The following is a 26,524-nucleotide window of genomic DNA, read 5'->3' on the forward strand; positions in this document are numbered from 1 at the left end:
ATAATGTATTAGAATCAAAGAAAATGGAAATTTCTAGTCAAATTTCAACAACAATAAATAATTTTCATAATTAGTGGATGAGACTGAAAATAAATATCAGTTCAATCAACCAAGTGTGTCTTTCATTTCAATCTTTGTTTTTTTGTAAGAAATCATTTTCAGTCATTAAAATATAGTTACAGAATAACTGAACTTGGAACCTTTGAATCACTATTTCACAAAACATTAAACTATGATTTTTTAAAATGATGAAACATTTAAACACATTGCTATTTCTAAAATATTAATATAATTAATTGTTTTACTGGATATAAGAAAGGGTTTTTGTACCATAGATAAATAAAATAGGATTTACTTTAAAATATTTTATTTTTATTGCATCACTTTAATTTGTATTTGTAAGTTTTATAGATATATAACATAAATAGCAGACCATATATATAATTATACATGTATATACATATATATACAAACACATACATATAGATATGTATTGCATGTATGTAGACATAAAGGGCAAAGCTACAATTTTTATTTTTTTTAACTAAGTAGTTAAGAGATCAAGAGATTTGGAAATTAGTCTATTCGATAAGCGGTCTTCTCCCCATTTTTTCCTATGTTGATAGTTAAGCCAAATTCATGATTTATGAAATAATAACAATAATAGCTAGCATTTATATGGAATTTTGAGGTTTGCAAAATCCTTTACAACTATTTCATTTTATTCTCACAACAACCCTGGGAAGTAGTTACTATTATTAATTCTATTTTATAGATGAGGAAACCAAAGTAAACAGAGGTAAAGTGATTTGTTAGTCGCACAGCTAGAAAATGTATGAGATAGGATCAAAATTCAGGTCTTCTTGACTCCAGATCCATATATTTTGTAATATTCTAGGACTTGATGCAATCGTCACAATGCCACTCAGAGAAAAATATCTGAAGAAACTCATGATCTCTGCATAATCCTGTTTCATTTTGGACTTTGTTTTCATAAGTATTTTATATAAATGTGGAAAATGAATATGAAAGTTGACCATTGTTGATGTTTTCTCAGTTGCTTTTGTATAATAATATATTTTGTTTTTGTTGTTCAGTCTACCCAACTCTTAGTGATCCTGTGCATCCTAATATGGTAATGCTGCCCAAAGATACTGGAGTTATTTGTCATTTCATCTCCAGTGGATTAAGGCAAATAGAGGTTAAGGGCTTGCCTAGAGTCACAAAGTTAGTAAAAGTTTAAAGCTGGATTTGAACTCTGATCTTCCTAACTCCAGTCTCAGCATTCTCTCTAATGAACCATCAAACTTAATCAATAACATATAGTAGACACTTAATAAATATTGATTAACTGAGCAAGTGATAAGACCTGGGATTTTTTCAGTGCTTTTGATATTGACAATGCATTTTTTCTCATCCTTCATCTTACAGTTCCCGCAGAATTATTTTTCTCTGTTATAGATTCTTCCTTTGGATATTTGGTCTAGTTCAGTTTCTTTCTTCCTATCTTCCTATCATTTTCCTATCTCCCTATCTTTCTATCTTCCTTTCTTCCTTTCCTCCTTCCTTCCTTCCTTCCTTCCTTTCTTTCTTTCTTTCTTTCTTTTTTCTTTCTTCCTTTCCTTCCTTCCTTCCTTCCTTCCTTCCTTCCTTCCTTCGTTTCTTTCTTTCTTTCTTTCTTTCTTTCTTTCTTTCTTTCTTTCTTTCTTTCTTTCTTTCTTTCTTTCTTTCTTTCTTTCCTTCTTTCTTTCTTCTTCATTTCTTTCTTTTTTGCAAGGCAATTAGGGTTAAGTGACTTGCCCAGGGTCACATAACCAGAAAATGTTTTGGTGTCTGAGTTCAGATTTGAACTCAGGTCTTCCTGCTTTCAGGGTTGGTGCTCTATCCACTATTCCAACTAGTTGCCCCTCTTTATTTTCTCCAGTGAAATTTCCACTTGCTTTAAAAACACATTAGCAATCATGAATTAGATTGCATTTGTGGTGGCTTCACCATCCATGATGATGAGAAGTTTGTTAATTTTAAAAAGTTGGGTCTGAAACAAGATTGTGAAATAAAGGCAGTGATTCACTTGAGCTCTACTCTAAATGGTCCCAAATACCAATTTTCCAAAGAAAAACAACTTGGAAGATCAGCAGGAAAGGTCTGTTGCACCAATGTGAGACACAGACCAGTACAGGTTGTGCCAGTACAGGCTTGGACCAGAAAACTAGAAGCAGGACCTGGTAGTCACTGAATCAGCAGTGACAGTAGCTATTTCCAGAGCTATCTCAGCTCACAGATGGTAAGAGAGTTGAACAACTGGACAGAAGGACCTTACAGGGAACTCTTTGCTGGTACTAAGGCAAGTACAAAAGCAATAGAGCTTTTCCCACAGTTGGATCTCAGTTGCAGTTCTGAGAGGTGGTTCCAAGACCAAGAGGATCATTAGTACACTAGAGTTTGCAGGTACAATGGAGAAAGGAATCTCCTCATACTTCCAGGGCAAAAAAAGAGTATTTATAGTCACTCATAGACTAGAGCAAAAGCCATGAAAGTGGCAAACACTTCTTTTTAGCCCATACTAACTTGAAAGAATGGAAAACTTACAAGTCCCTGGAAGTATCTTTGAAAACAGCTGCAAAAAACTTATTAAAAAGTAAAATTGGTCAAATGGAAAAGGAGACACAAAAACTCAACAAAGAAAACAATTCCTTAAAATTAGAATAGAGCAAATAGAAGCTAATGACTTTATGAGCAATCAAGAAACAATAAAACAAAATCAAAAGAATGAAAAAAATAGACTACAATGTGAAATTATCTCATTGTAGAAACAACACATCTTGAAAATAGACCTAGAAGAGATCATTTAAAAATTATTGGACTGCCTGAAAGTCATTATCAAAAAAAAGAGCCTAACCAGCATTTTTCAAGAAATTTTCAGGAAAAGATTGTCTTGATATTCTAGAACCAGAGGACAAAACAAAATAAAAAGTTGAAAGAATCCACTGATACCAAAATGAAAATTCCCAAGAATTTTATAGCTAAATTCCAGAGCTATAAAAGTCAAGAAGAAAATGTTATAATCCACCAGAAAGAAGCAATTCAAGTATTATGGCACCACAGTCAGGATAACACAAAGATTTATGGCTTCTACATTTGAGGATAGAAAGGCTTGGAATATGATAGTTTGGAGTGCAAAGGAGCTAGGATTACAAGCAAGAATCACCTATTTCATCAAAACTGAGTATAATACTTCTGGGGGAGAGATATTCAACAAAATAGAGGACTTTCAAGCATTCTTTATGAAAAGACCAAAGCTGAACAGAAAATTTGACTTTTAAATACAAGACTAGAGAAGCAGAAAAAGGTAAACCAAAAAGGGTAATCATAAGGGACTTAATAAAATTAAATTACTTACATTCCTAGATGGGAAGATGATATTTTTAACTCATAAGAACTTTCTAGTTATTAGGGCAGTTAAGAATATATATAGACAGAAGGCACAGAATTGAATATAAAGGAATAGTATCTAAAAAATAAAATTAAGGGGTGAGAGAGGAACATACTGGAGGAAAAGGAAAAGGCAGGGGCAGAATGAGGTAAATTATCTTACATATAAGAGGCAAGAAAAAAAAAAAAAGCTTTTACAGTGGAGCTAATTAAGCAGAAGTGAGTGAACCTTAATCTCATCAGAACTGACTTGAAGGGAATAATATATATAGTCAATTGGTTATAGAAATCTATCTTAGACTATTGGAAGAAAAAGAGGAGAAGGAGATAAGAAAAGGGAAAGTAGTGATAGAAAGGAGCATAGATTGGGGAAGGAGACAGGGTGAAAGGAAAGAGAGTATAGAATAAATAGGGGAGGAAAAAGGAAAGAGAAATGCAGTTAGCAATAGTAACTGAAAAAATATTTGAAGCAAGTTTCTCTGATACAGGACTAATTTGTCAAACATATAGAAAACTGAGTTGAATTTATAAAATATCAGAGCCATTCCTCACATGATAAATGATCAAAATATATAAATAGTTTTCAGATTCATTAATAAAATTATCTATAGCCATATTGAAAAAAATGCTCTAATTCACTGTAGATTAGAGAAATTCAAATTAAAACAATTCTGAAATATTACCTCATATCAATTAGATTGGCTAATAGGACACAAAAGTAAAATAACAGATAGTGGTGGCAATACAGGAAAAATGACACATTAATACAATGTAGGTGGAATTGTGAACTGATTCAATCATTCTTTAGAGCAATTTCGAACTATGCTCAGAGGATTTTAAAACCATACATATACCATTTGATCTAGCAATACCACTGCTAGGTCCATATCCCAAAAAAGATTTTTTTAAAAAGTTAAGAACATCTATGTAGAAAAATATTCATAGCAGCCTTTTTATGGGGACAGGGAATTGGAAATTGAGAGAATACCCATCAATTAAGCAATAGCTGAACAATTTGTATGTTAGTTAATGAGATACTATTGTGCTATAAGAAAGGATGAGCAGGATGCTCTTGGAAAAACCTGGAATTGGTGCAAAGTAGAACGTACTATGTACAAAGTAACAACAATACTGGAGAATTGTCAACTGTGAATGCTTTTAAGTTTTTTTCAGCAATAAATACAATGATCCAAGACAGTTCTGAAGGTCTTATGTTGAAAAATGCTGTCCATATCCAGAGAAAGAACTGATGGTGCTGAATGCAGATTGAAGAAAAACTTTAACTTCATTTTTCTTAAAGGTTTTTCATTTCTTTTGGCCTATATACATTTTTAAACAACATGACCATTAGGGAAATAGTTTTCATTACTTCACATGCATTACCTATATCTAATAACTTATCTTCTCCAGGGAATGAGGAGAGGAGAGGGTGAGCATAGAGCAAGGGAGAAAATCTATAACTCAAAGATAGAAAAATGAATGTTAAAAATTGTTTTTTACCTGTAAATAAAATATTAAAATTTTAAAAATCTACAAAAGTAAAGAGAAAGTAAAATTTTTAAAAATTGGAAATCATGATCTTCAACTTTCATCTTTAAATGCTCTGGAAATTATTTTATTAGTAGAATTTGTTAAAAAAAAAACATTCCTTGAATTATTTTTAATCTCCACTCTTTATTTGTCTCATGAAGTTGTGATGCAGAAAACCTTCCACTATCCTTTTCAAAGAGTGTTAAATTTAATACTCAGAACTTTAATTTGCAAGCAGGTCAAATGTTTTCTTAGATAGTTTTGGAATTCTTTTGGTCTCCCAATTGTAGAAATAGACTATGCAATGATGCAATTAAACTCCTATGTAAAGCTGTCATAAGAACTGATGTAATTCCATCCATTTTTTTTAAGCATCAATAACTCATTTCAGTAGGTCAGTTAGAATTGTTTAATTGTATAGCATATTTTTCATCATTTTTCTTTTCTTTTAGTTTTGTATTTATTTTCATATTTTCTATAATGTCATTTCTATATATACATACATATAACTGATTCAATAATTCTTCTGCATAAATAATAATAAATTTCCTCTCTGTTAAACTATAAGTTTAATTTTCTGCAATTTTATTTGGTACTTTCTGTCTCTAAATTTATCTAGTTCTTTACTCAGAGAAAATATACATGTGTAAGCATGGGGTTTCCATGAAATCTATAAGTTTTTAATTTCCTATTGCTGAACCATATTTGCCTGCATATTTTTACTAATCTCACCCATATTCATATTTGCCTTAAATAAACAAAATAACAAAATATATTGCAATTTGATACAAAATAAGCTTGCATCAAATCCAAGATATCAGGAATTTCCAAGATTAAGTTAAATTGACCTGGGACAGGAAACTCTGATATACACAGGCAAAAAAAAAAAAAAATCAAGAAGACAGGCAATCTGAGATTTGGGGTACTTTACTTATTTTTTGGCCCTTAGATAAATCTGATAACTTATAATCTTGGCTATAACTAAGGAACTATCTATCAGTCTATTCTTATCAGGTTGAGATTTTCTAGTCACTGCATTACAATAAACAGTAATCAAAATGGCCACCAATGTATTTGAAAAGATGAAAACCTGAACTTCATGACATATAGAAAGTCACAATTACTTGGCCAGTATAACCCCATTGATCAATGATTATAAGATTAGAGCTCTATCCAATAGAGACTACATGTCAGTAAATAATCACTATGTGACTATTTATGGGACTTTGTGCTGTTATTATCAGAAGTCATTGGAGTCTTGTACTTTTAGAGGAATTAATTCCCCCTTCAATGTATGGGGTCTGGACACATATAGGTATACACTTCTATAAATGTTTTCTAGATATGTAAATTCTTTCCACTGTTGATATATGTATTTTGGGTGGAAGTATGGCCCAGGCGCGTAGTGGTGGTTCATTGATTGTAATGACCAAAGAACTCATTACCACATGGCTAGGCTTATTGGTAGTGAATCTCCCTTTATTTAGCACACTTGATATTAGAAAGCAAACATAGTTCTTTGTGTTTGTTTTTGTTTTGGTTAGAGTCAAATGGAAGCATAAAATCAAGGAACTTTTGCTCCATCACAAAGTTTTGGAGATACCAGGTTCAATTCTATTCATTATGAAACATTGCAATAGGGCTCCAATTTCAATATATTAATATCAATAATTTTGATAATTGTACTCAATGAAATAGAAAAGAGTACTACAAGAAATTCCTTTTATGAAACAATATATTCCTAGTTCCCAGTATAGGTAAGAATATATGTGTGCGTGCGTGCGTGTGTGTGTGGGTGTGTAAAAAAACCATAGGTAAATATCATTATTATGTCTTTTTGTTATTCCAGATCTTTTATTTCAGTGATGTAAAAATCTTCTTGTATAAAAACTCCTATATAAAAGCAAATTCACAATTATTCTGTAGTTTGAGGTCTTAAAGTATTGACTAGAGCACTGAGAGATTAAGTGATTAATCAATAATGACACATTTAGCATGTTATAAGGACTTGCACCCTTATCTACAGGATTCCAAATCACATAAACTCTGTACATTATGTGTTGAATACTGCTATGCAAAGGAAATATTAATGGATCTAGGCAAGTTCAGATATTCAAATCTGCAATTTACCCATTATAGACAGACACTCAGGGAAATCAGTTAAGTTCTATGGGCCTCAGTTTTATCATTAGCAAAATGAAATGCTTGAACTCAAAGATCAGTTTCAGCTTTAAATCACAAATTATTATTGATATAAATTTTAACACAGATTTAGCAGAGAACAATACTGGAATATATCCAAAAATTTTTAAATATGACTAAAACAAATTTTTGTCAGAGATTCAAGTCAATATTAGGAAAATTTATCATAAGATAAAAAGAAAGTAACACAATGATTATATAATGAATAAAGAAAAATCCTTTGATAAAATAGAGAACTCATGCTAAAATTCTAAAAGTCACAGAATCGGTAAGGTTTTCTTAAATGCTATTTAATCTATACAACTAAAAGCAATAATAGCATTATTTGCAATAAATAACTATTGGAAGAATTCCAATAAATTCTGAGGTAGAACAAGGATATATGAATCTTATTACTATTATTTAACATGGAATAAAAAATTAGAAAGTCCCTATGTCTAGAGCATTTTTAAGGGGAAGAAGTCTACCTCATCTATATAAAGAATATAAGAAAAGCATTGTAAAGTAAGCATATTTGAGATATCACTTTTGTGGAACGTTTTTGACTCAATTTTGCCTCAAGCGCTTCTCTCTCCTAAGTCCAAGAGTATATCTAGATATTTTTATTATTAATTTCTTTTTCTTTTTATAGATTATCCTGTTTATGCAAACTTACTCTTGATTAAAGATACTATTTCAATGTGCCTCCACTTTATCCAAGACTTTGAAATGGAGTCATTATCTTCTTGTTTCTCCCCTATTTTTCAACTGTGTAGAAGCAGGAATATTTCTTTTTCTTTTTTATAATATTTTAATAGTTTTTATTTACCAGATATATGCATGGGCAATTTTACAACATTGACAATTGCCAAATCTTGTATTCTAATTTTTCCCCTCCTTCCCCCCCCCACCAGATGGCAGGTTGACCAATACATGTTAAATATATTAGAGTAGGGGCAGCTAGATAACGCAGTGGATAGAGCACCAGCCCTGAATTCAGGAGGACCCAAGTTCAAATGTGGTCTCAGACACTTAACACTTCCTAGCTGTGTGACCCTGGGCAAGTCATTTAACCCCAGCCTCAGGGGGAAAAAAATGTTAGAGTATAAATTAAATACAATATATGCATACATGTCCAAACAGTTGTCTTTCTGTACATAAAGAATCAGACTTTGAAATAGTGTACAATTAGCCTGTGAAGGAAATCCAAAATGCAGGCCGACAAAATTAGAGGGATTGGGAATTCTATGTAGTGGTTCATAGTCATCTCCCAGAGTTCTTTTGCTGGGTGTATCTGGTTCAGTTCATTATTGCTCTATTGGAACTGATTTGGTTCATCTCATTGTTGAAAATGGCCACATCCATCAGAATTGATCATCATACAGTATTGTTGTTGAAATATTCAATGATATCCTGATTCTGCTCATTTCACTCAGCATCAGTTCATGTAAGTCTCTCCAGGCCTTTCTGAAATCATCCTGTTTGGTCATTTCTTACAGAACAATAATATTCCATAATGGAATATTTCTTTTTCTACAAAGATCCAAATATTTTCCCAAACCTTTATTCTTTTCCACAGAGAAAAAAATTGCACCTACAAAATCTTCTTTGGTTAGTGAGCAGTCATTAGCTCAAAATACTTACTGTATAGTTTGCTTCTTCTCTTGAACTCTGCCTTCTCCAAAAGGTGAAAATTATCCACCAGTAAAAGAAAATTTCTTTAATAGTTGAAATTGAAATATAGTTTCTTCTAATTACCCTATAAAAGTCCTTAGGATAAGTAGTGGGGTGAATTTTTTTTCTCTTTAGCATCTGAGTTCAATGTCTGTCAGATCCAAGAGTAGAGCAAGTACCGAAGTTTAGACATCCAATTCAATTATATTGTCTTGACCTCCCAGGTAGGTTATGGAAGAAATATAGAAAGAGACAGAAAGACAGAGAGAGAGAGAGAGAGAGAGAGAGAGAGAGAGAGAGAGAGAGAGAGAGAGAGAGAGAGAGAGAGACAGAGAGAGAGACAGAGAGAGAGACAGAGAGAGAGACAGAGAGACAGAGAGAGAGACAGAAAGACAGAGAGAGAGAGAGAGAGAGAGAGAGAGAGAGAGAGAGAGAGAGAGAGAGAGAGAGAGAGAGAAAGACACAGACAGAGAGACAGACAGAGAGACAGAGAGAGAGACACACACAGAGAGAGACAGAGACAGAGAGACAGAGACAGAGAGACAGAGAGAGAGAGAAAGAGAGAGAGAGAGAGTCACCAAATTTATGTCTTTTAGCAAAAGGATTGTCATAGTTTAGTGGACAAATTTAAGATAGAAATAAGATGGTTTGTTTTTTAACTTCAGAATTTTCTTTCCCTTAATCTGTGTAATAATTACATTATCTCTATTATAACATTTTTATCTATGATGACAATGCCAAGAAATGGAGAAATCTTAGAGTCAGGGGAGTGTCTCTAATTCTACACTTCCCATAGAATATTACAAAATTGTGAAATGATCATAAGAAATTAATTCAAGAAGAGGAAAAGAAGATGAGATTTGAAGTCAAGAGAATCTGTAGTTTCTAGAACCATTATTAGGATTGAATCACCAGGATTTACCTAGATTAAAGATATATTATAGCATTAGCCTCTAATGAGTGACATTTTCCACCCTCCATCCAAGGAAGGAGAAAGGGAAATAAATTCCAAGTCCCCAGTTGATCAGTCTCAGGGCAAGGAGTGGGTATTAAATGAATCCAATAATGTTCTCTACTCCTCCAAGTTGAATACAGCATTTATAGAAAAGTTACAGGTTAGTATAGGCAACAGAAGAAAAAAAATAGATCTTATAAATCCATGGCCAAAAAAAAATAATTTTCAACCGTAATCTTCCCAGGGAGAAAGATGAATTTAGAACTCCAGGAATCCTCACAATAAGGGTTAAGAATTCCCAGGGTGGTTGGGAACATTTCCAATTGGATAGCAGTCCTCATTTTTCTCAAGGCAGAGTTGCAGCGATTCAGAAGAGGGGAGGTTTTTCCTGATGTGTCAAACCTCTTTACCTCTACCCCTAAGTAGAGATGTGGAGGTGCTCAGAAGAGAAAGAAATGCTTGCAAATGCAAGGCACTTATAGTGTCTTCCAGTAATGGGTAAGGTGGCACTTCTCACAGGGAAGGGAGAAAAAAATACATAAGCATAGGACTTTTTTAGAGAATATTGGGACTTTGAATCCTCAGACTCAGTCTGCTCTAAGGAAAAGAGCATGGGTCCCTGTGTCCCATTCCATCTGGAGAAAGGGTCAGGTCAACTATAAGATGGAAGAAATCCTATGGATCACCTAATTCTAGTCAACTGAATTTTCCCCCAATGAAAATTCCTAGTTGCAGATCAGGTAGCTTAGCTATTTGAATTTAGATAAAGACATTTTTTTAAAATTTCAACTTTCTCCTCTTTGTAAAACAGAGATAATATTATCTATATTACTCCAGTCAGAGAGTTATTGTATCATGAGATAAAATGTAGTCTTTATAACTCTAAGCCCCTATATGAATGTGAATTTTATTATAAATCCTCAAAAACAGATTAGATTTCTTACACATTTTACAATTTGAGTAGCAAAATGTATATTTGAGTGTGTGTATATGTGCATGCATGTATTATCAAAGTAAAAAACTAATCTTTCATTAGCTTATTTTATTTTCCAAGAAACTGTTTTTTTGAGTTGACATACTTTTTTAAATTAATCCACATCATTTATTTACTTATTTACCTTTTCTTAATTATCAAGCATTTCTTTTCATTTCCTACCACCTCCAATTAAAAAAAAAAAGAGTAATCCCTTATAACAAATATGCATAGTCAATAAAAACAAATTCTCACATTGCCCATGTTCAACATTTTATTGTATTCAGCATCTTGAATGGTATGGTATTATCATCAGTCCTCTGAGATCATAGTTTAGTTACCATATTAATTAGACCTCTTAAAGCTTTAGATGTTGTTCGTCTTTACATTGTTTTAATTATTGTTTAATGTACTTCTGATTCAGCTCATTTTATTCTAAGTTCATTTTAAAAATTCCCATTTTTTTCTGAACCTATTCCCTTTAATCTTTTCTTAAACCATAAAACTTTTCCATTACGTTCATATACCATGATTTGTTCAACCATTCCCAAGTTAATGGACACCTTCTTACTTTCCAGTTCTTTGCTATAACAAAAAGAGCTGTTATAAATATGTTGATACAAATGAATCTTATTCTCTATCTTTGACTTATTTTAGGTACATGTCTAGTAGATATATCATAGGATCAAATGGCACACACAGTTTAGTGACATTTGGACTCTACCTCCAAATTGTTTTCCAGAATAGATACATCAATTTGCAATTGCAATACCATTAATATGGGCCTGTTTTCTGATGGTCCCTCTAGCTTTTGTCATTTTTGCCAATCTGTTAATTATGTAGGAAAACATCAGCGCTACTTTAATACACTTTTTTATTGTTAGTGATTTGAAGGAGTTTTGTTATAAGAATCATTATTACTTATTAGTACATCCTTTTTTCAGGAATTTTAATTTTTAAATTTTATTGTTTCTTTCAGTTGCTGGTAATTTTTCTGCTGCATTATCTGTGATGGGAGCTGGCTTCTCTGAGATACATAGAAAAAACTTCCCTCTGGTGGAGCAGATTCTTTCTGGCAAAATTCTTCCAGTTTCTTCCATGCCTTGTCTCCAACTGATCCCTCAATACATTTTACTTGGTGTGGCTGAAGCGCTAGTCAATCCAGCCTGTAAGTAGAAGTGTCAATATTAGAACCTATTGGATTTATTTCATGAAAAATAATATCAACCTAATAAAAATGATTTAAGTTGTTGTTTCTTTGCATCCTGACTGTTTTCCACAATTTTGAGCAAACCTGTGTATCACCTATATTTAAAAGTTTCTAATTTTCTTTTATTTCTTTGTCACATATAGAATAATAATTGAGGCCATCAAAACTATGTGGAATGAAAGCTATGTTAACTGAATAATCATTAGGCCAGATGTTCAACAAGGAAATAAAAAAAATCTTTTGAAGGAAGCATTCCGCCTTTGAGGAGCATTATCTTTTTGTGACTTTCTCACAAACAAGCCTAAAAGAAGTAAATATTATATCCAGATAATTCAGTGTTATTAAAAAAGTTTTAAGTCTAGAATGGAATCAGTAACATATCAGAAAGCCAATAAAAAAATTCAAATTTTAACTCAAGAAAAAATCTAGAGTAGTTCAGTTATCTAAATTGTTCATATTTATGAATTAAATGTTTGATTTTTAAGATGTGATCACACACCTTGATGCATAACTGTCATTCCTGTTACAAGTAGACTGAGGCTAACAGATCTCTTGGGCAGGGGAGTTCTGAACTGTAGTGAACTGCAGAGAGATAAGTTGATAAAATGTTCATACTAAATTCAATATTAATATATTCACAACACACACACACACCATGCATCTGGGAAGGGGAATCAGGTTGCTTTACAAAGGCTGAATCATCCCAACTTTGAAACACAGCAGATTAAAGTTTCCCTGGTATTAGAGGAGACTGTATGTATCCTCTACACTTTTATCCTGGGTAAGATAGGGAGGGAATACAGGGAGAGAGGGCAAAATGGAGAGAGGGAGAAAGAGAAAGAGAGAAAGAAGGAGAAAGGAAGAGAGAGAGAGAAGTGTAAGAAGGGAGAGTAAAGGAGGAAGATAAAGAATAGAGAGAGGGAGGGAGGGAGGGAAGAAAGAAAAGAATACAGTAAAATCTCTAATAAGCAGAAAATCTTACAATTTGACTACATGAATATAAAACCAAAACTATATTGAATAAGAAATTCAGTGATATTAGGTTACAACATAAGTGAATGTTATCTTGTGTCAAAATTTCTCTTTGTTTTAAAATGTATATCCTAGCCTTGCTTTCATTCATAGAGGAAATGACAACTGAGCTAACTATTGTAGAAAGATAAGGAATCCAAGAGGTAGAGATGAAAAGGGAGTACCTGCCAAGCACAGGGAATGGCAAGGGTAAAAAGGCAGTAAATTAAACATGCATTAAAGGAATGTAGGACTTGTGAAGAGTGGTAACATAAAATGAGACTGGAAGTGTTGGTGAGAACCAGATAGTAAAGAGCATTAAATGCCAGCCTAAAGAGTTTTTATCTTATAAGTAGTTAAAAAAAGATTAGAGGATGGACAGCTTTGGGAGGAAAAGGGAAATAATGGATTCTTTTTGGACATAATGAGGTTGAGATGTTTAAGACAACCAAGAAATGTCCAATACATTGACAATGCAGAAGTGAAGTTCAGAAGGAATTAAGATTAGACATATGGATTTTGGAACCATATTCTTAGCTTTGATATTTGAAGCCACTGCTTCCCTTTCACTTTCAAACTTTTAATAATGATGATAATGATTGCATAGGACCACCCAGTTTGTAAGTAATATCAGGGCCAAGGAATAGGGATTTCCTTTAGCAATGAGAAGGCCCACCTCTTCACCATACATAGGAGAAAAGGGAGAGCATATGGTCTTCATTTTCTCAATAAAAGAACCTACCAAAGCTGAGAAATGGAGAGAGAGAAGACTTGAGGCTTAAGAAAAAGAAAATCTAAAATGGGATCACTTGGAGCTTAAGGAATTGGGATAGAGAACTAAAAAAGGAAAAATAAAAGTTTTGCTCGGTAGTGGTGAGGGCCAATTTGAGGTTAGATAACATTCTTTTATAGTAGACCATTAGTATAGTTATCTTCTCCAACAACATTCAGTATAAATGAAGAAAATATATGATATAAGGTATATAGGGTTGAGCAAGAGTGGAGCAAAATATTTTTCTTCCTTTTTCGACTAGATGGAGAGGGGGCCATCTCTTCTAAAGCCCTCAATCTTATTCAAATTGTCAGAATTCATCAGTGGTCAACTAGAATGTGAAAAAGGATAACAGAGTTTGTAACATTTATTAAAAGCAATGACAGTACAGTACACAGGACACGCTTCTAGTATTTCCAAAATAGCTAACTCAGATTGACAGTACTCTGAGAGTTCATTCTACTCAAAAAGAGAACTCACAAGCCCCATTTATGTGCTTACTTTATCTTTACTCACTCAGAGGATACAATTAGTTGAAAGCATTAGCAATGAATGAAATAATAAGATGATACACAAAATTGCACTCTCTGCATAAATGCAGAGTACATTTTCCCATAAATATGTACACCATCATTGAAGAAAGCTATCATTCATTAGGGTCACAAACTAGGGACTCATATATAAGGACTGTGTATAAAGAAGTAATTTATTCTTTTGATAATGCAGGAATATCAATATCTTCAAATGACATCACATTTATCTAACTGGACTTCCTCTCTGGTTGTGGTATTTTTATAGGGAACATTGCTTTGCTGATTTCTACTGCTCTAGTCAAACACTATTTATGTAGTCTCTAATGGTATGTTGCTCTTTACCTGTTCTTCATCCTCTCCCTTTACTGATTCCATAGTCTTCTTGATGAGGGCAGATTCATAAGTCTTTCATTATTACCACCATACTCAATAACAAAAACCAGACAGAGTATTCCCAGACTAATACTAGATATTTATTTTTTACTCCCTTACGTCTTTATGGGAAGTCAAATGAGTCTGTTGCAAATAATGATCTAACTTATGGCAAAATACTCCCCAAATATTTTAGTCTATTGTATAAATGAATTTGCACCAGAGCCAAAGGTAAGTAAGGAGGCAAAATCAATATTATTCATTTACTTAGACACCCATTCTGGTCTTTATTATGCCTCAGTTCTAAATTTTGGTTAGGGAAAGACCTCCATCTCCTTGCAAAAGCTAATGAAATTTCCAAGGCTTTCAATATCAGGTACTTCAAAAAGATTATTATAATATTATGTTTTGTCTATTCTGATCATATTGTAATAAAACATCTGTGTGTGAATAGTCAACCCTCACCTGTAGACACATTTTAGCAATTATTGACAAGCAGAGTAGAATTCAGATTTGGTTTTAATGCTTATTAATAATATATGTAATTTAGAGGAAAAATAAAGAATTTTTGAATAATTGTTGATTTGTTTCATGCCTGCAGTTAAAAGGCTGAGACAAAGGAAATATCTTTGGTCCTAAAAATGATCAGTCCGATAATTACTTAGTTTGAGAAATAGAACATGAAGGAAGAGATATGGAAAGGGTCAAAATAGAGATTTTTGATCTTAAAAACCTAAGTACTGTAAAAGGGAACTAGATACTTTAAAAACTACTAAAGTGACAGAAGAGGGATTATGCAGCAGGCTGAGAGCTAGCAAAGTGTGTTAATGAATTATATTGTACTAGAAATTCCAGCAAGAAAAAAAGTGTCAATTAATAATTAACAGAATAATAATGGACTGAAAATCCTACTTTTTCACAATGAAAAAATAGGACTACGTAGACAATTATTTGTATTCCTGCATTTATACATAGTGAAGTCCATAAGCAAGATTTCTTCTTTTAATAATCATTTTCCCCCAAAACTTCTTTGACCTTTTATAGCTTTTCTTATATATACATTCTTTATATAAAACTAAAATTTAGACTCAGGCTTTCTGCCATCATTTGAAAAGTTACTATACAAAATAGCCTCAAATTTGTATAATGTCTTTCCTGTAAAAAGTTCAAACCATTTCTTCATATGATTTTACATCATCACTCATCATCATCAATAATATATATTTATAATATTATTAAGTAAAGGCAGCTAGATGGATAAAGTATCAGGCCTGAAATCAGAAAGACGTATATTCCTGAGTTCAAATTTGGGCTCTGACCACACTGGCTGAGAGACCCTGGGCAACTCACTTAATCCTGTTTGCCTCAGTATTCTCCTTTGTAAAATAAATAGGAGAAAAAAAATGACAAACTGCTCTAATGTCTTTAACAAGAAAATCTAAAATGGAGTCACAGACTTCAACAATGATATTGTAGGAGGATGTATTCTGATGGAAGAGCATGATCAATGATGGACAGAATCGGCTACACCCAGAAAAGGAACACTGGGAAATGAGTGTAAACTGTTAGCATTTTTTGTTTTTCTCCCCAGATTATTTTTACCTTCCGAATACAATTCTTCCTTTGCAACAACAACAAAATTCGGTTCTGCACATATATATATTGTACCTAGGATATACTATAAGATATTTAATATATATGGGAATGCCTGCCATCTAGGGGAGGGAGTGGAGGGAAGGAGGGGAAAATTCAGAACAGAAGGGAGTACAAGTGATAATGTGGTTAAAAAAAAAAAATTACCTATGCATATATACTGTCAAAAAAATGTTATAATTATAAAATTGATTTAAAAAAAGAAAATGAAGGACAAAAGAAAAAAAGAAAATGGGCAAACAAACCCCCCAAAAATAAAATAAAATGGGGTCACAGAGAGTCAAATATGACTTAAAAAAGATTAAATAACAAGTTATTGATTACCTGATTCCTTTATGTTGTATGAAGTACTATACAAAAAGAATGCCTTGGCTCCATATACTCTGGGCTTTTTGGAAGTAGATAATTTAAGGAAGACATATTGCAAACATATATGTTCAGGATACATAGAAAGCACAATAAAAATGTTAAACTACTAGACGAAATTAGGATATTTATGTGTGAAGAGGCAATCCACTTTAAAAGTAAAAATCAAGGGTAGATATATTATTTATATGAAATCACAACGTTGAAAATCTAAATTGAGAAAGGTGAAAAGAACAAATTATAATAATCAACAATCAATCCACTGACAAGCGTTTATTCAGTACTGTTAATTGCTAGAAATACAAAGACAAATTATGAAACAATCCCTGTCTTTAAGGAGCTTGCATTGTCAAAAGATAAGAAAACTAATGACTTAATAGTCATTTTAAAATGTTGATTGCAACCTGCTCCCACTTTATCTGTTCCTTTCCCATAAGTTTAGTCTCATACCTCATAGTTACTCTCTCTATGTGTGTGTGTATTCACACACACATACACATGTACACCCGATGCTATATTATATAATATTTTTAAAAAGAGGAAGAGAGAAAGAGACAAATAGACAGATTCCAGCAGACATTTTAAGTGGGATCTAACACTAGGCTTTCAAGGTGGCTTAAGGTTCATTTCTCAACAAGCTGCATATATTCCCAACTTCTCTACCATGCTCTGATACTGAATACCTTCACCACTACCCTCCCCCACACACAAACATAATATTTCCCTTTCACTTTGTTTTTATATATTGTCTTCCTCCTTTCCCCCAATCCTACCCCACATTCCAGTATAAGTTCTTTGAGAAGAAGGAGTATCTTTCTTTTTTGCCTGTATTTCTATTAGGAGTCTTTAGCATGGTATCCATCTCATGGAAAGCATTTAATGGATATTCCTTGAGTAACTGTTAAGTTCTCCCTTTTTGTGGTCTCTAATTGTCCAAAATCCACACCAAAAAAATTACAATTTAACTCCATCCCTTCCTAGCAATGGCAAGCATTTACTCTTAAGATTTTTCTGTTCTTTTCTTTTGTTACTTACAATTTCTTTTCTTACTGTTAAAGTGTCTTACTGTTTATACAAAATTTTGAACAGTTATTGTTTCTTTGTGATATATTTAGTTTCTCAATCATGAATAGTCAGTGAAAAAAGAGAAAGTGAATAGCTTACATTTAGACAGAATTTGAACTCTGATCTCTTTAATTCCAAGTCTATGGACTGTTTCATTTAGTCTTGATCAAGAAAAGGTCATAACTATGGGACCAGCAAGAGGGAGAAAGAGATTAAAAGCAATCATTTTCTGAAGAGAGGAGCCAGGGGAGAAAGTACTTCAACCTTTTATTTTCATTTTCCTCCCTAAACCTATGAGACTGAGATGCACACAATTACTTTAATAATAATGTAGAGAAGAGAGAAAGGAATCATTCCAAAGACTCACTGTGGCCCTATTGCTCTACACTAACTCTAGATGAACAATCAGCTCAACAATTTTTAAAAAGCAACAACAATCTAATGTCTGACAGTGTCTTGCATATAGTAGTGTCTCAAAAAAATTGATTTTATTTTGTAAGTAAGATTAAATTTCTATATTCAAATTAATGTAAACAGAATCCCATCATGCTTATACTAAAATGAGATGCAAAAGATTGCCTACCTCAGTATAGAAATGTATCAAAAATTACCATTTTAACAAATTGTGGAGAGATTTCCTGAATATTATAAGATTCCTATTTTAACCCACTTTTCATAACTGACAAAATTATGCTCTGCTGGATTTTCATCTTTGTAGACATTGACTGCTACTCATTTTGACACACCAACCCTATCCCATTGCACTTCCATAATATTTTATCTGGAATTTAAAACAATAGAATTTAGGCAATATCTGAAACAGCATTTTGTGGTGTAGATTTTTCTGAACTCTGCCTTTCTTGCCTCCCTAAGGTTCCATAATATCATATAGGTTCATACCAAGTAGAGTCAGAGGAATCTCCATGAATTTTTTGGCTCTATTTAATGGATTTGCTTGCTTCGTGGGGGCACTGCTGGTAAAGGTGGTATATACAACTTCAGAAGGTATGTTCATGATTAAATTCAATTCAACGTCTATTAAGCACTTCTATATATTGATCGTACTGACTAAGGAATTGTTAGGTGAAACTTAAAACAGCATAGGGGCTGCACTAGTTCCTGTTGATCCTAATTGATTTGCTTTTGCAATTAAGATAGAATTAAGATAGGAAATAGACTTGTTGTATTAATTAAATTTCTGTGAATTGTTTTTCTTTTGATAGGAAGAGGTAATTACAGAATGTCACTTCTCTTGCAGACTTGTTTATTGTGTACTTTGGTGTACTTTAAAACACAATGACTAAAGCATACACCTAATAGATCTATCAATAGAGCTTTATTCTGTAATACTTATTCATATCCATCCTAAGGGTACACAATTGTTAGAGACAAGTTATAAGTATACAAGATATTTTTTGGAGAATACATTTTTTTTCAGAATTTTTCAAAGAGCAAACTGCTAAATGACAGGATGATGGTTGAGGAACTGATCTATTCATATTTAATTACTTAGAGAATTTTGTCATTAGTTTAACCACCAGGCAGCATTTTTTTTGCCATTTATAGAGGAGTCCTGGTAAATTGTTCGGCCTTGATAAGGTGGAAGTCCCAAGGAAGTACAATGTGCTCTATAGTTAACCAGGACATCACCGACCTTACCTATACCTCTCTCTCTAAAGAATGATTCATTGTCAAGGGAGTCTGTGGATTCGTGCATGCAACTGATTAAAATTACCTCTGAGTCCCACTAATAGACAAAATGCTGTCATCTCTTGAATTTGGTATATTCTGGTGCTCTGTAACCACATGACCATAGGATAAACTTTTTTTAGCAACTTTAAACCAAAGCAAAAATATACTTGGATAAGTATGTATAAAATCTGTGCTAGCTTTTACCATAGAGTCAATTGGTAAATAAATAGTACAAAATGATTAGATAGCCAGCAGTCATTGTTTTACCTTTCTCTTTATTTCTGTACTTTCAGCACCACAACCCTGCCATATTTACATCTTCTCACTTCTCTTACTCTCCAATCCAAAAGATCTTAACTATTTTTCAAGACTAAACTCTTCTGTCACATTCATTTTTGTCACATTCAGATTTGTTGTTATTATTTACATCTAATCATTGTATATACTTCTATTACTTCACTTTGTTTTTATATAAAACTTTTTTATATAAACCTTCACATAAAAAACACATGTATATAGGAATATGTCCTATTTATTATTTCTTGTGACAGTGAAATTCTTTTAAATTTCTGTAGCATAATCCATGCTCCAATTGATAAGTATTTTATCATCTGCCCTGTCACCCCCAGTCTCTTCTTTTTATTTCTTGCTCTATGAATAGTAATCCAATTAAAACTACCACTGGTACCAGAAAGTATGTGGCAATCAGCTGCTCTGTGATTCCATGCAAAATCTCTAATTCCCTAGCCCATTCTTTCCATACTGGCAACTGCTGTCCTAAATGTGTTTTCTCTCCCATTAGAATATAAACTTCAGGGTAGGAGTTGTTGTTCCTGTCACCTGGCACTTAAAAAGTGCTTAATAGATTTTTTTAAAGTTATTTATTTATGGTCAGCCAACTTTGTTTCCAGTTCTTTGTTATAAAAAATTCTTCCCGTAGCTATTTTGATTGTGATCATTCTCTCTTTTACAATATTGAGGCATATTCTTCGTAGTAAAATCTGTTGAAACAGATATGCACATTTTAATCACTTTTTAGCATTATTTCAATTTGTTTTCCAAAAAAAGACAAATTCACAATTAAACAAATAATGTGTGCCTATCTTCACACTGTCTCTATAGTGTTGATTATTTCTATTTCCTGACATTTTTCCAATTTTCTGGGTATGATTTGAAACATCTGAGTTATTCTGAATTTCATTTCCTTTACTATTAATGATTTGGAGGATTCTTTCATGTTGTGTTAATATTTTGCTATTCTTTGGAGAACTATTTGCTTAATTATTTTGACCACTGAGGAATGACTCCTCAATTTCTATATTTGCATTAATATATATCTTAGATATCAGACAATGAGCAAAAAAAGATTTTTTCCCTATTGGACAGTTTACTCTTTTCTAACAGTAGCATGAATTTTATTTATGCAAAAGCATTTTAATTCCAAACTATGGAAATTATCTAGTTTTTCTTTCTTTTATAATTTCCTTTATCTATTGTTAGTTAAAAAGTCTTCTCCTTATCATAGTTATGAAAGGTATTTAGTCTTGTTCTCAGTTCATTTTTGTAGGATTGATCTTTTATATTTAAATTGGTATCCATTCATGTTGGTTGTGTACATTATAAAGTGTTAGCAAAAAACCCAGGTTATGCCTAATTACTTTCCCATTTTCATAACAGTATTTGCCAAAAAAAAAAAAAAAAAAAAAGTTCTTTTATAAGTAGATTAAGTTCTCAATTAGTAGAACAATGGTCTTTTGAGATTGCTTATTTTTAATTCTCTCTATGTAGGCACTCCACTTACATACTTTTATATTATACCAAATAGTTTTTGTTATTTAGTATATTTTGATCTGGCCATGAGATGATTCCTTCATTCTTACTTTCTCTCCTCTATTTGCTTTGGTATTCTAGAGCTTTAGTTCCTCCAAATGAACTTGGTTATTATTTCATCTAGTTCTATAAAGTATTTCTGTAGCTATTGGATATAGTCCTACAGCTATAAATTAATTTGAATAATAAAATTATTTTATTACATTGATTTGCCCAAACATGGGCATTGAATAGCTGTCCAAATATTTGGTTTTCCTTTCATTCTGTAAAGTGTACTCTAAACATACATACACACACCCAAACACTTACACAAAAGGATATATATCTATGTATGTCTTGGTAGATTAACAACCAAGCATTTTGCCTTTTGCCTTTTGAAGTTATATTTAATGGATGTTTTCATCATTTTCTATTCTTTTTAAAATGCTGAACATAAATATTAATATATTTTAGATTTATGTGGCTTGATAATTTGTTGAAGCTATTATTATCACAGTTTTTCCTTAACACATTGAAATATTCTAAGTAGAGCTTCATATGACCTACAAAAAGGAATAATTGTTTTTCTTCTATCTATAATATTGATCTCTTGTCTTATATAAATGTTCAATAATGGTATAGCAAGATATTGCTATACCCCCTAAATTTAATTGAGGAAGTTTTCAGTTTATGTACATTGCAAATAATTGTAATTATTGTTATACATAGATATGTTTCATACATATATATTTTTATATATGCTTATTTGTATGTATATAAACTCATTTTACTTTTGGAAATTTTCTCTCTATCTTATATAAACAGAAAGTTCGGGCACTCAAATGTCCAATTTGACTACTGGTTTATATATAGATACATCATCATCTATGGAGAAATGTAAATAGCTTACTATAAAAACATAAATTACTATGTAAACATAATTAATATAACATTTTTCATTTGCCTGTACTTTCTAGCACTTTAACTTAAATGAATGTTGAATTTTGCCAGAGACTTTTTCTGCATCTGTTTCTATAATTGTATAATTTGTTGTTTGCTTGCAATACTGCATATATGCATATGTTTGTATGTATATTCCTGTATTTTTTAAACTTGGGACTTTAGCTAAATTTTAAAATAAGTATTCATTAGTCATACTGGTCCAAATTTCTTTTTCTATGCTTTTTCCTTTCCTGAATCAGGCATTAAATTTTCTCTCATAAAGGAAATTTAGTGTAATACTTTCTCAATTATTGAAAATAATTTATACAATAGAGTCCTTAATTACTCCTTAAATATTGATAAGGTTGATGTACTAAGTTGTTTATTTTATAGGTTTTTAAATCACATGCTCAATTTATTAATCCTTTTATTCTATCTTATTAAATATTTTCAGAAATAAATTTTCCTGTGAGAATAGTACTTCTGAAATTTTGATATGTTGTTTCATGATTATTTTTCTCTTTCACAAATTGTTAAATTTGTCATGACTTTTCTGTTGAGCTGCTTATTATCTGAGGTATGATTACTATATCTTAATCTATATATTTCTCTGGTCTATGCTATATGGTCTCTGTACTAATTACTAATGTTATTATAATATGGCCTATAAAGAGAATATGTTTAATATTTCTTCTTTTATTATTTGCAATCTCTCTGTGCCATAACATATTGTCTGCTTTTTAAAGCTACCACCTGATTTTAGGAAAGTGTATATTTTTTGTCTCTCAATTCATAAAAATGTCATATTTTTTTCACTTCTAATTTTTTCAGACTGCTTTAGGTCCATATATTTACTTTCTCATTCTGCTAGATTTTTCAAGGTCTGAGAGAGTAACATTGAAGTTTCCTAAAGATACTTTTTAAAATCTATGTAATTATAAAATTGTTGCATTTTCCTTGTGAATTTAGATGTTATGACCTTCTATGTATATATGTATATTGCTGATATTGTTTCATAGTGTATGGTTGCTTAAAGCATCATATACTTTACCTGTTTGTCACTTTTTTTGAATTTTTAACCTTTCCTTGTCTAATTGTAAGAAGAGACAGTTATTATACAATGAATAAAGTATTGTCCTCAAAGACATCTTGTTTACCTCAAAGACTAGATTTAAGATCTGTCTCTGAAATATATGTGACCCTTTGCAAATTAGTTTTTTACTTTTCTAAGCAATTTTTTAACATTTAAAAAAAAGCAATAACCTGCATTGGACAAGGAAGCTTCATTATCCAAAACTTCTCTATACCAAGACTCTATTTTCTATAGAATTTTCTATATCCAGTCCTTATTCTTATCCACAGCCTGACAGCCTGCTTACAACTACTGATTTTTTGGTATTCATCTGATGACACATACTAAATTTGTTTCAGCCTCTCATTTTAATTATGTATTCACATATATTTTTAACATATTTCTTTCATGAAACATATTGTTCTTTCAAATTATTACTACTTAACTTTTCTTCTGGAAAATTTGCTTGTACTTTTATAATTTTGTTTTGCAATTCAATTAAAAAGCAGTCATCAAATGTTTGATATGCACCAAGTACTATTCCAAATCTAAAAATAAAAAATGAAAACAATTTTTGCATTCAGTAAGCTTATGTTCTAATAGAGAAGATAATATGGAAGTAGTTAAGTATATACAAGGTATATAGAGAGTAAGTGGGAGATAATTTCAGAAAAGAGGTCACTAGCACCTCTGGGGAACTACAGGTACTTGATTTTGAAGGGAATCTAGGATTTTAAGAAGGAAAGATACAGAGTGAGAGCATTGCAAACATTGAGAATAACCAATGCAAATGTGTAAGGATAGCAAATAGACCATATGGTTAGGTCATAGAATGTGTTATGAGGAGTAATGTGTGTGAGCATGGTGGAAGAGGAAATGGAACCAGGTAATGAAGACCTTGAAATGCCAAGTGGCATATTTTATCATGGAGGTAATAGGAATCCAATGAATTATTTTGAGGAGTGGAATGGGCATATGGTCACACCTATACTATAGGAAAATCACTTTAGCAAATATTTGTATGATAGATTTTAGTAAGAGGAAAATTAAGGCAGAGAAAAAATTAGAAAGCTATTGTAATTGTCCTGGTGAAAAGTTGATGAGGTACTAAACTAACTTCCATTGCTTATGGAGAGATCCCCCATCATTTGGTCCCAGTTATCTATTCAATTTTTTGTCTTGGTTATTTCTATTTTGAAACCTCTGGTTTCTGACCTATTTATCATGCTAATATCTTCTTTGAAAAGTTTTGCTTTTATGTTGAACAACTCTGGATTTATTTGCCACTATTCAGTGATTCCTGGATAAACAACAAATGTTTCTTCGTCAATCAGGACTTTGAATTCATTTTCCTTCAAAGTATAACATTTTCTCAATATGTTAATAGGCTTATTAAAAAAGTCTAAATCATTTTCTCTTCTGTTTTATGAGTCGTCTTATTGGTTTGTTTGCTTAAGAGATAGTCTTATTCCTAGTCTTTCTCTCTTGATTTTTTATTATCCTTTATTTGTTTTCTAGTACTTTATCTCTTTTTTCCCTCCTTACTCTGTCCCTATTGCCCTTTCTCCTCCAATTTCTCTGACATATAGAAGGTCTCCAACATAAATTCATGAGACTAAGCTTTTTTATTCTTCCCTGGTGATAGTTTTGTATGCCCAGCTTACTATCTGTTCAAATAAATACATTATAGGAAAGGACTAACTCCAATTAGGTATCTAATTCCCTTTCTCTTGGATATGGAAGTACCCTTTTTAGTTGCCTCTGTGCTACCACTTCTGCCCTCACATCCAAATTATCTTCCCTTTCTTTTTTTATATATTGACTTCTATTTTGGGAAGAGATAGAGCTAGGCTACCACAAATAAGTCATGTAACCAAATAAGACTATGTTTTGTTTTAGTTAGCCAAACCTGTTACAAACCCCCTTGAGAAGGAGTTGGTAAGTCAGATTTTTAGTTATTTCATTTCTCTGATATTGTTTCATAAAGCTTTGCTCATGTGCAGTATATATCTCTTCATATCTTGCAGATTTAGTTTTAATTACACTAGACTTGGCTCATATTTCCTTCTTTTGAGATTGTTAGGTTGAAAAAGTTATGCTGAAAACAATTCTGCCATCTTGGAGATCTCATCTTAGTTTTGTTTTTCACAACTTTGACATTGTCATTTGGTACATATATATTTAATAATGTTATTTTTTTCATTATCTATGTTACCTTTAAGCATAATGTAGTTTCTTGGGATTTTATTTCTCTTGACATTATCAATTTTTATTATTGCTTTATCTGAAATCATTATTGTACCTCCTGCTTTTTTTAGAATAGCCTGAAGCTATGCAATCTATTTTAAAGAGACAACAATTGCTACAACAGTAAAGAGTTGTAGAATACACAATGGAGGTATATTTTTAAATGTTATTTTAAGAAATCCTTGTGTGAGTTCTTTTGTAAGCTCTATATTATCCTCCAAATTTATCTTTTTTTAAAAAATATGGATTTTCCTATATAGGTATGCTTAAGGCAATGTGTGATGGAGATTCACTCTGATGTTATCCTTGGGTTCCATATAGAGAGTGAAACTGCCTTTTAATAAGATCCTTTCTGTAATTTAACTTAGGTTGTTTTTGTTTTTTGTTTTTTTTTAAATTGAGTATAAATCTTGGAGAGAATTTTTCTCTATACTAAACAATCTTATATTGATTTATCTATTAATTATACTCATTTCCTGATATACTATGAAAGTTGCAATATTTTATTACTATTTGCCAACAGATGATATGCTGGGTATGATACAAAAGCAAAAATTCAAACATAAGCATGCTGATAATCCCAGCACATCTTTCATTTTGGGGAAGTCAATGAAAGGAAGTGATTTCAACAGGAAAAGTAAAAAAAAAAAAAAATATATATATATATATATATATATATGTGTGTGTGTGTGTGTGTGTGTGTGTGTGTGTGTGTGTGTGTGTGTGTTTGTGTGTGTGTATAGTCACAGTAACATTTTGATTTCTCAATGTGCATAATAAAATTTAAAATTATCCAATTTAAAACTTTAGAATTGGGAAAGAAGGAAGGGAGGAAGGAAGGAAGGAAGGAAGGAAGGAAGGAAGGAAGGAAGGAAGGAAGGAAGGAAGGAAGGAAGGAAGGAAGGAAGGAAGGAAGGAAGGAAGGAAGGAAGGAAGGAAGGAAGGAAGAGAAGAAGGGAATGAGTATTTATTAAGCACCTACTATGAATTTAATAGGACAACTAAGTGGCTCAGTGGATTGAGTACCAGACCTGG

At 31.9% G+C, this 26,524-nt stretch overlaps 1 protein-coding gene across 1 annotated transcript in view; it reads left to right on the plus strand.

Annotated features, from left to right (window-relative positions):
- SLC15A5 (solute carrier family 15 member 5) overlaps nt 1–26,524 on the plus strand; it is a 162,592-nt gene that overhangs the window by 88,892 nt on the left and 47,176 nt on the right. Inside the window, exons 6-7 of the mRNA XM_074269592.1 lie at nt 11,725–11,913; nt 18,601–18,732. Of these exons, the coding sequence (XP_074125693.1) occupies nt 11,725–11,913; nt 18,601–18,732 (321 nt within the window). The remainder of the gene's footprint in view (nt 1–11,724; nt 11,914–18,600; nt 18,733–26,524) is intronic.

This window comes from Sminthopsis crassicaudata, chromosome 5, assembly GCF_048593235.1.
Source record: "Sminthopsis crassicaudata isolate SCR6 chromosome 5, ASM4859323v1, whole genome shotgun sequence".
Taxonomy (NCBI): Eukaryota; Metazoa; Chordata; class Mammalia; order Dasyuromorphia; family Dasyuridae; genus Sminthopsis; species Sminthopsis crassicaudata.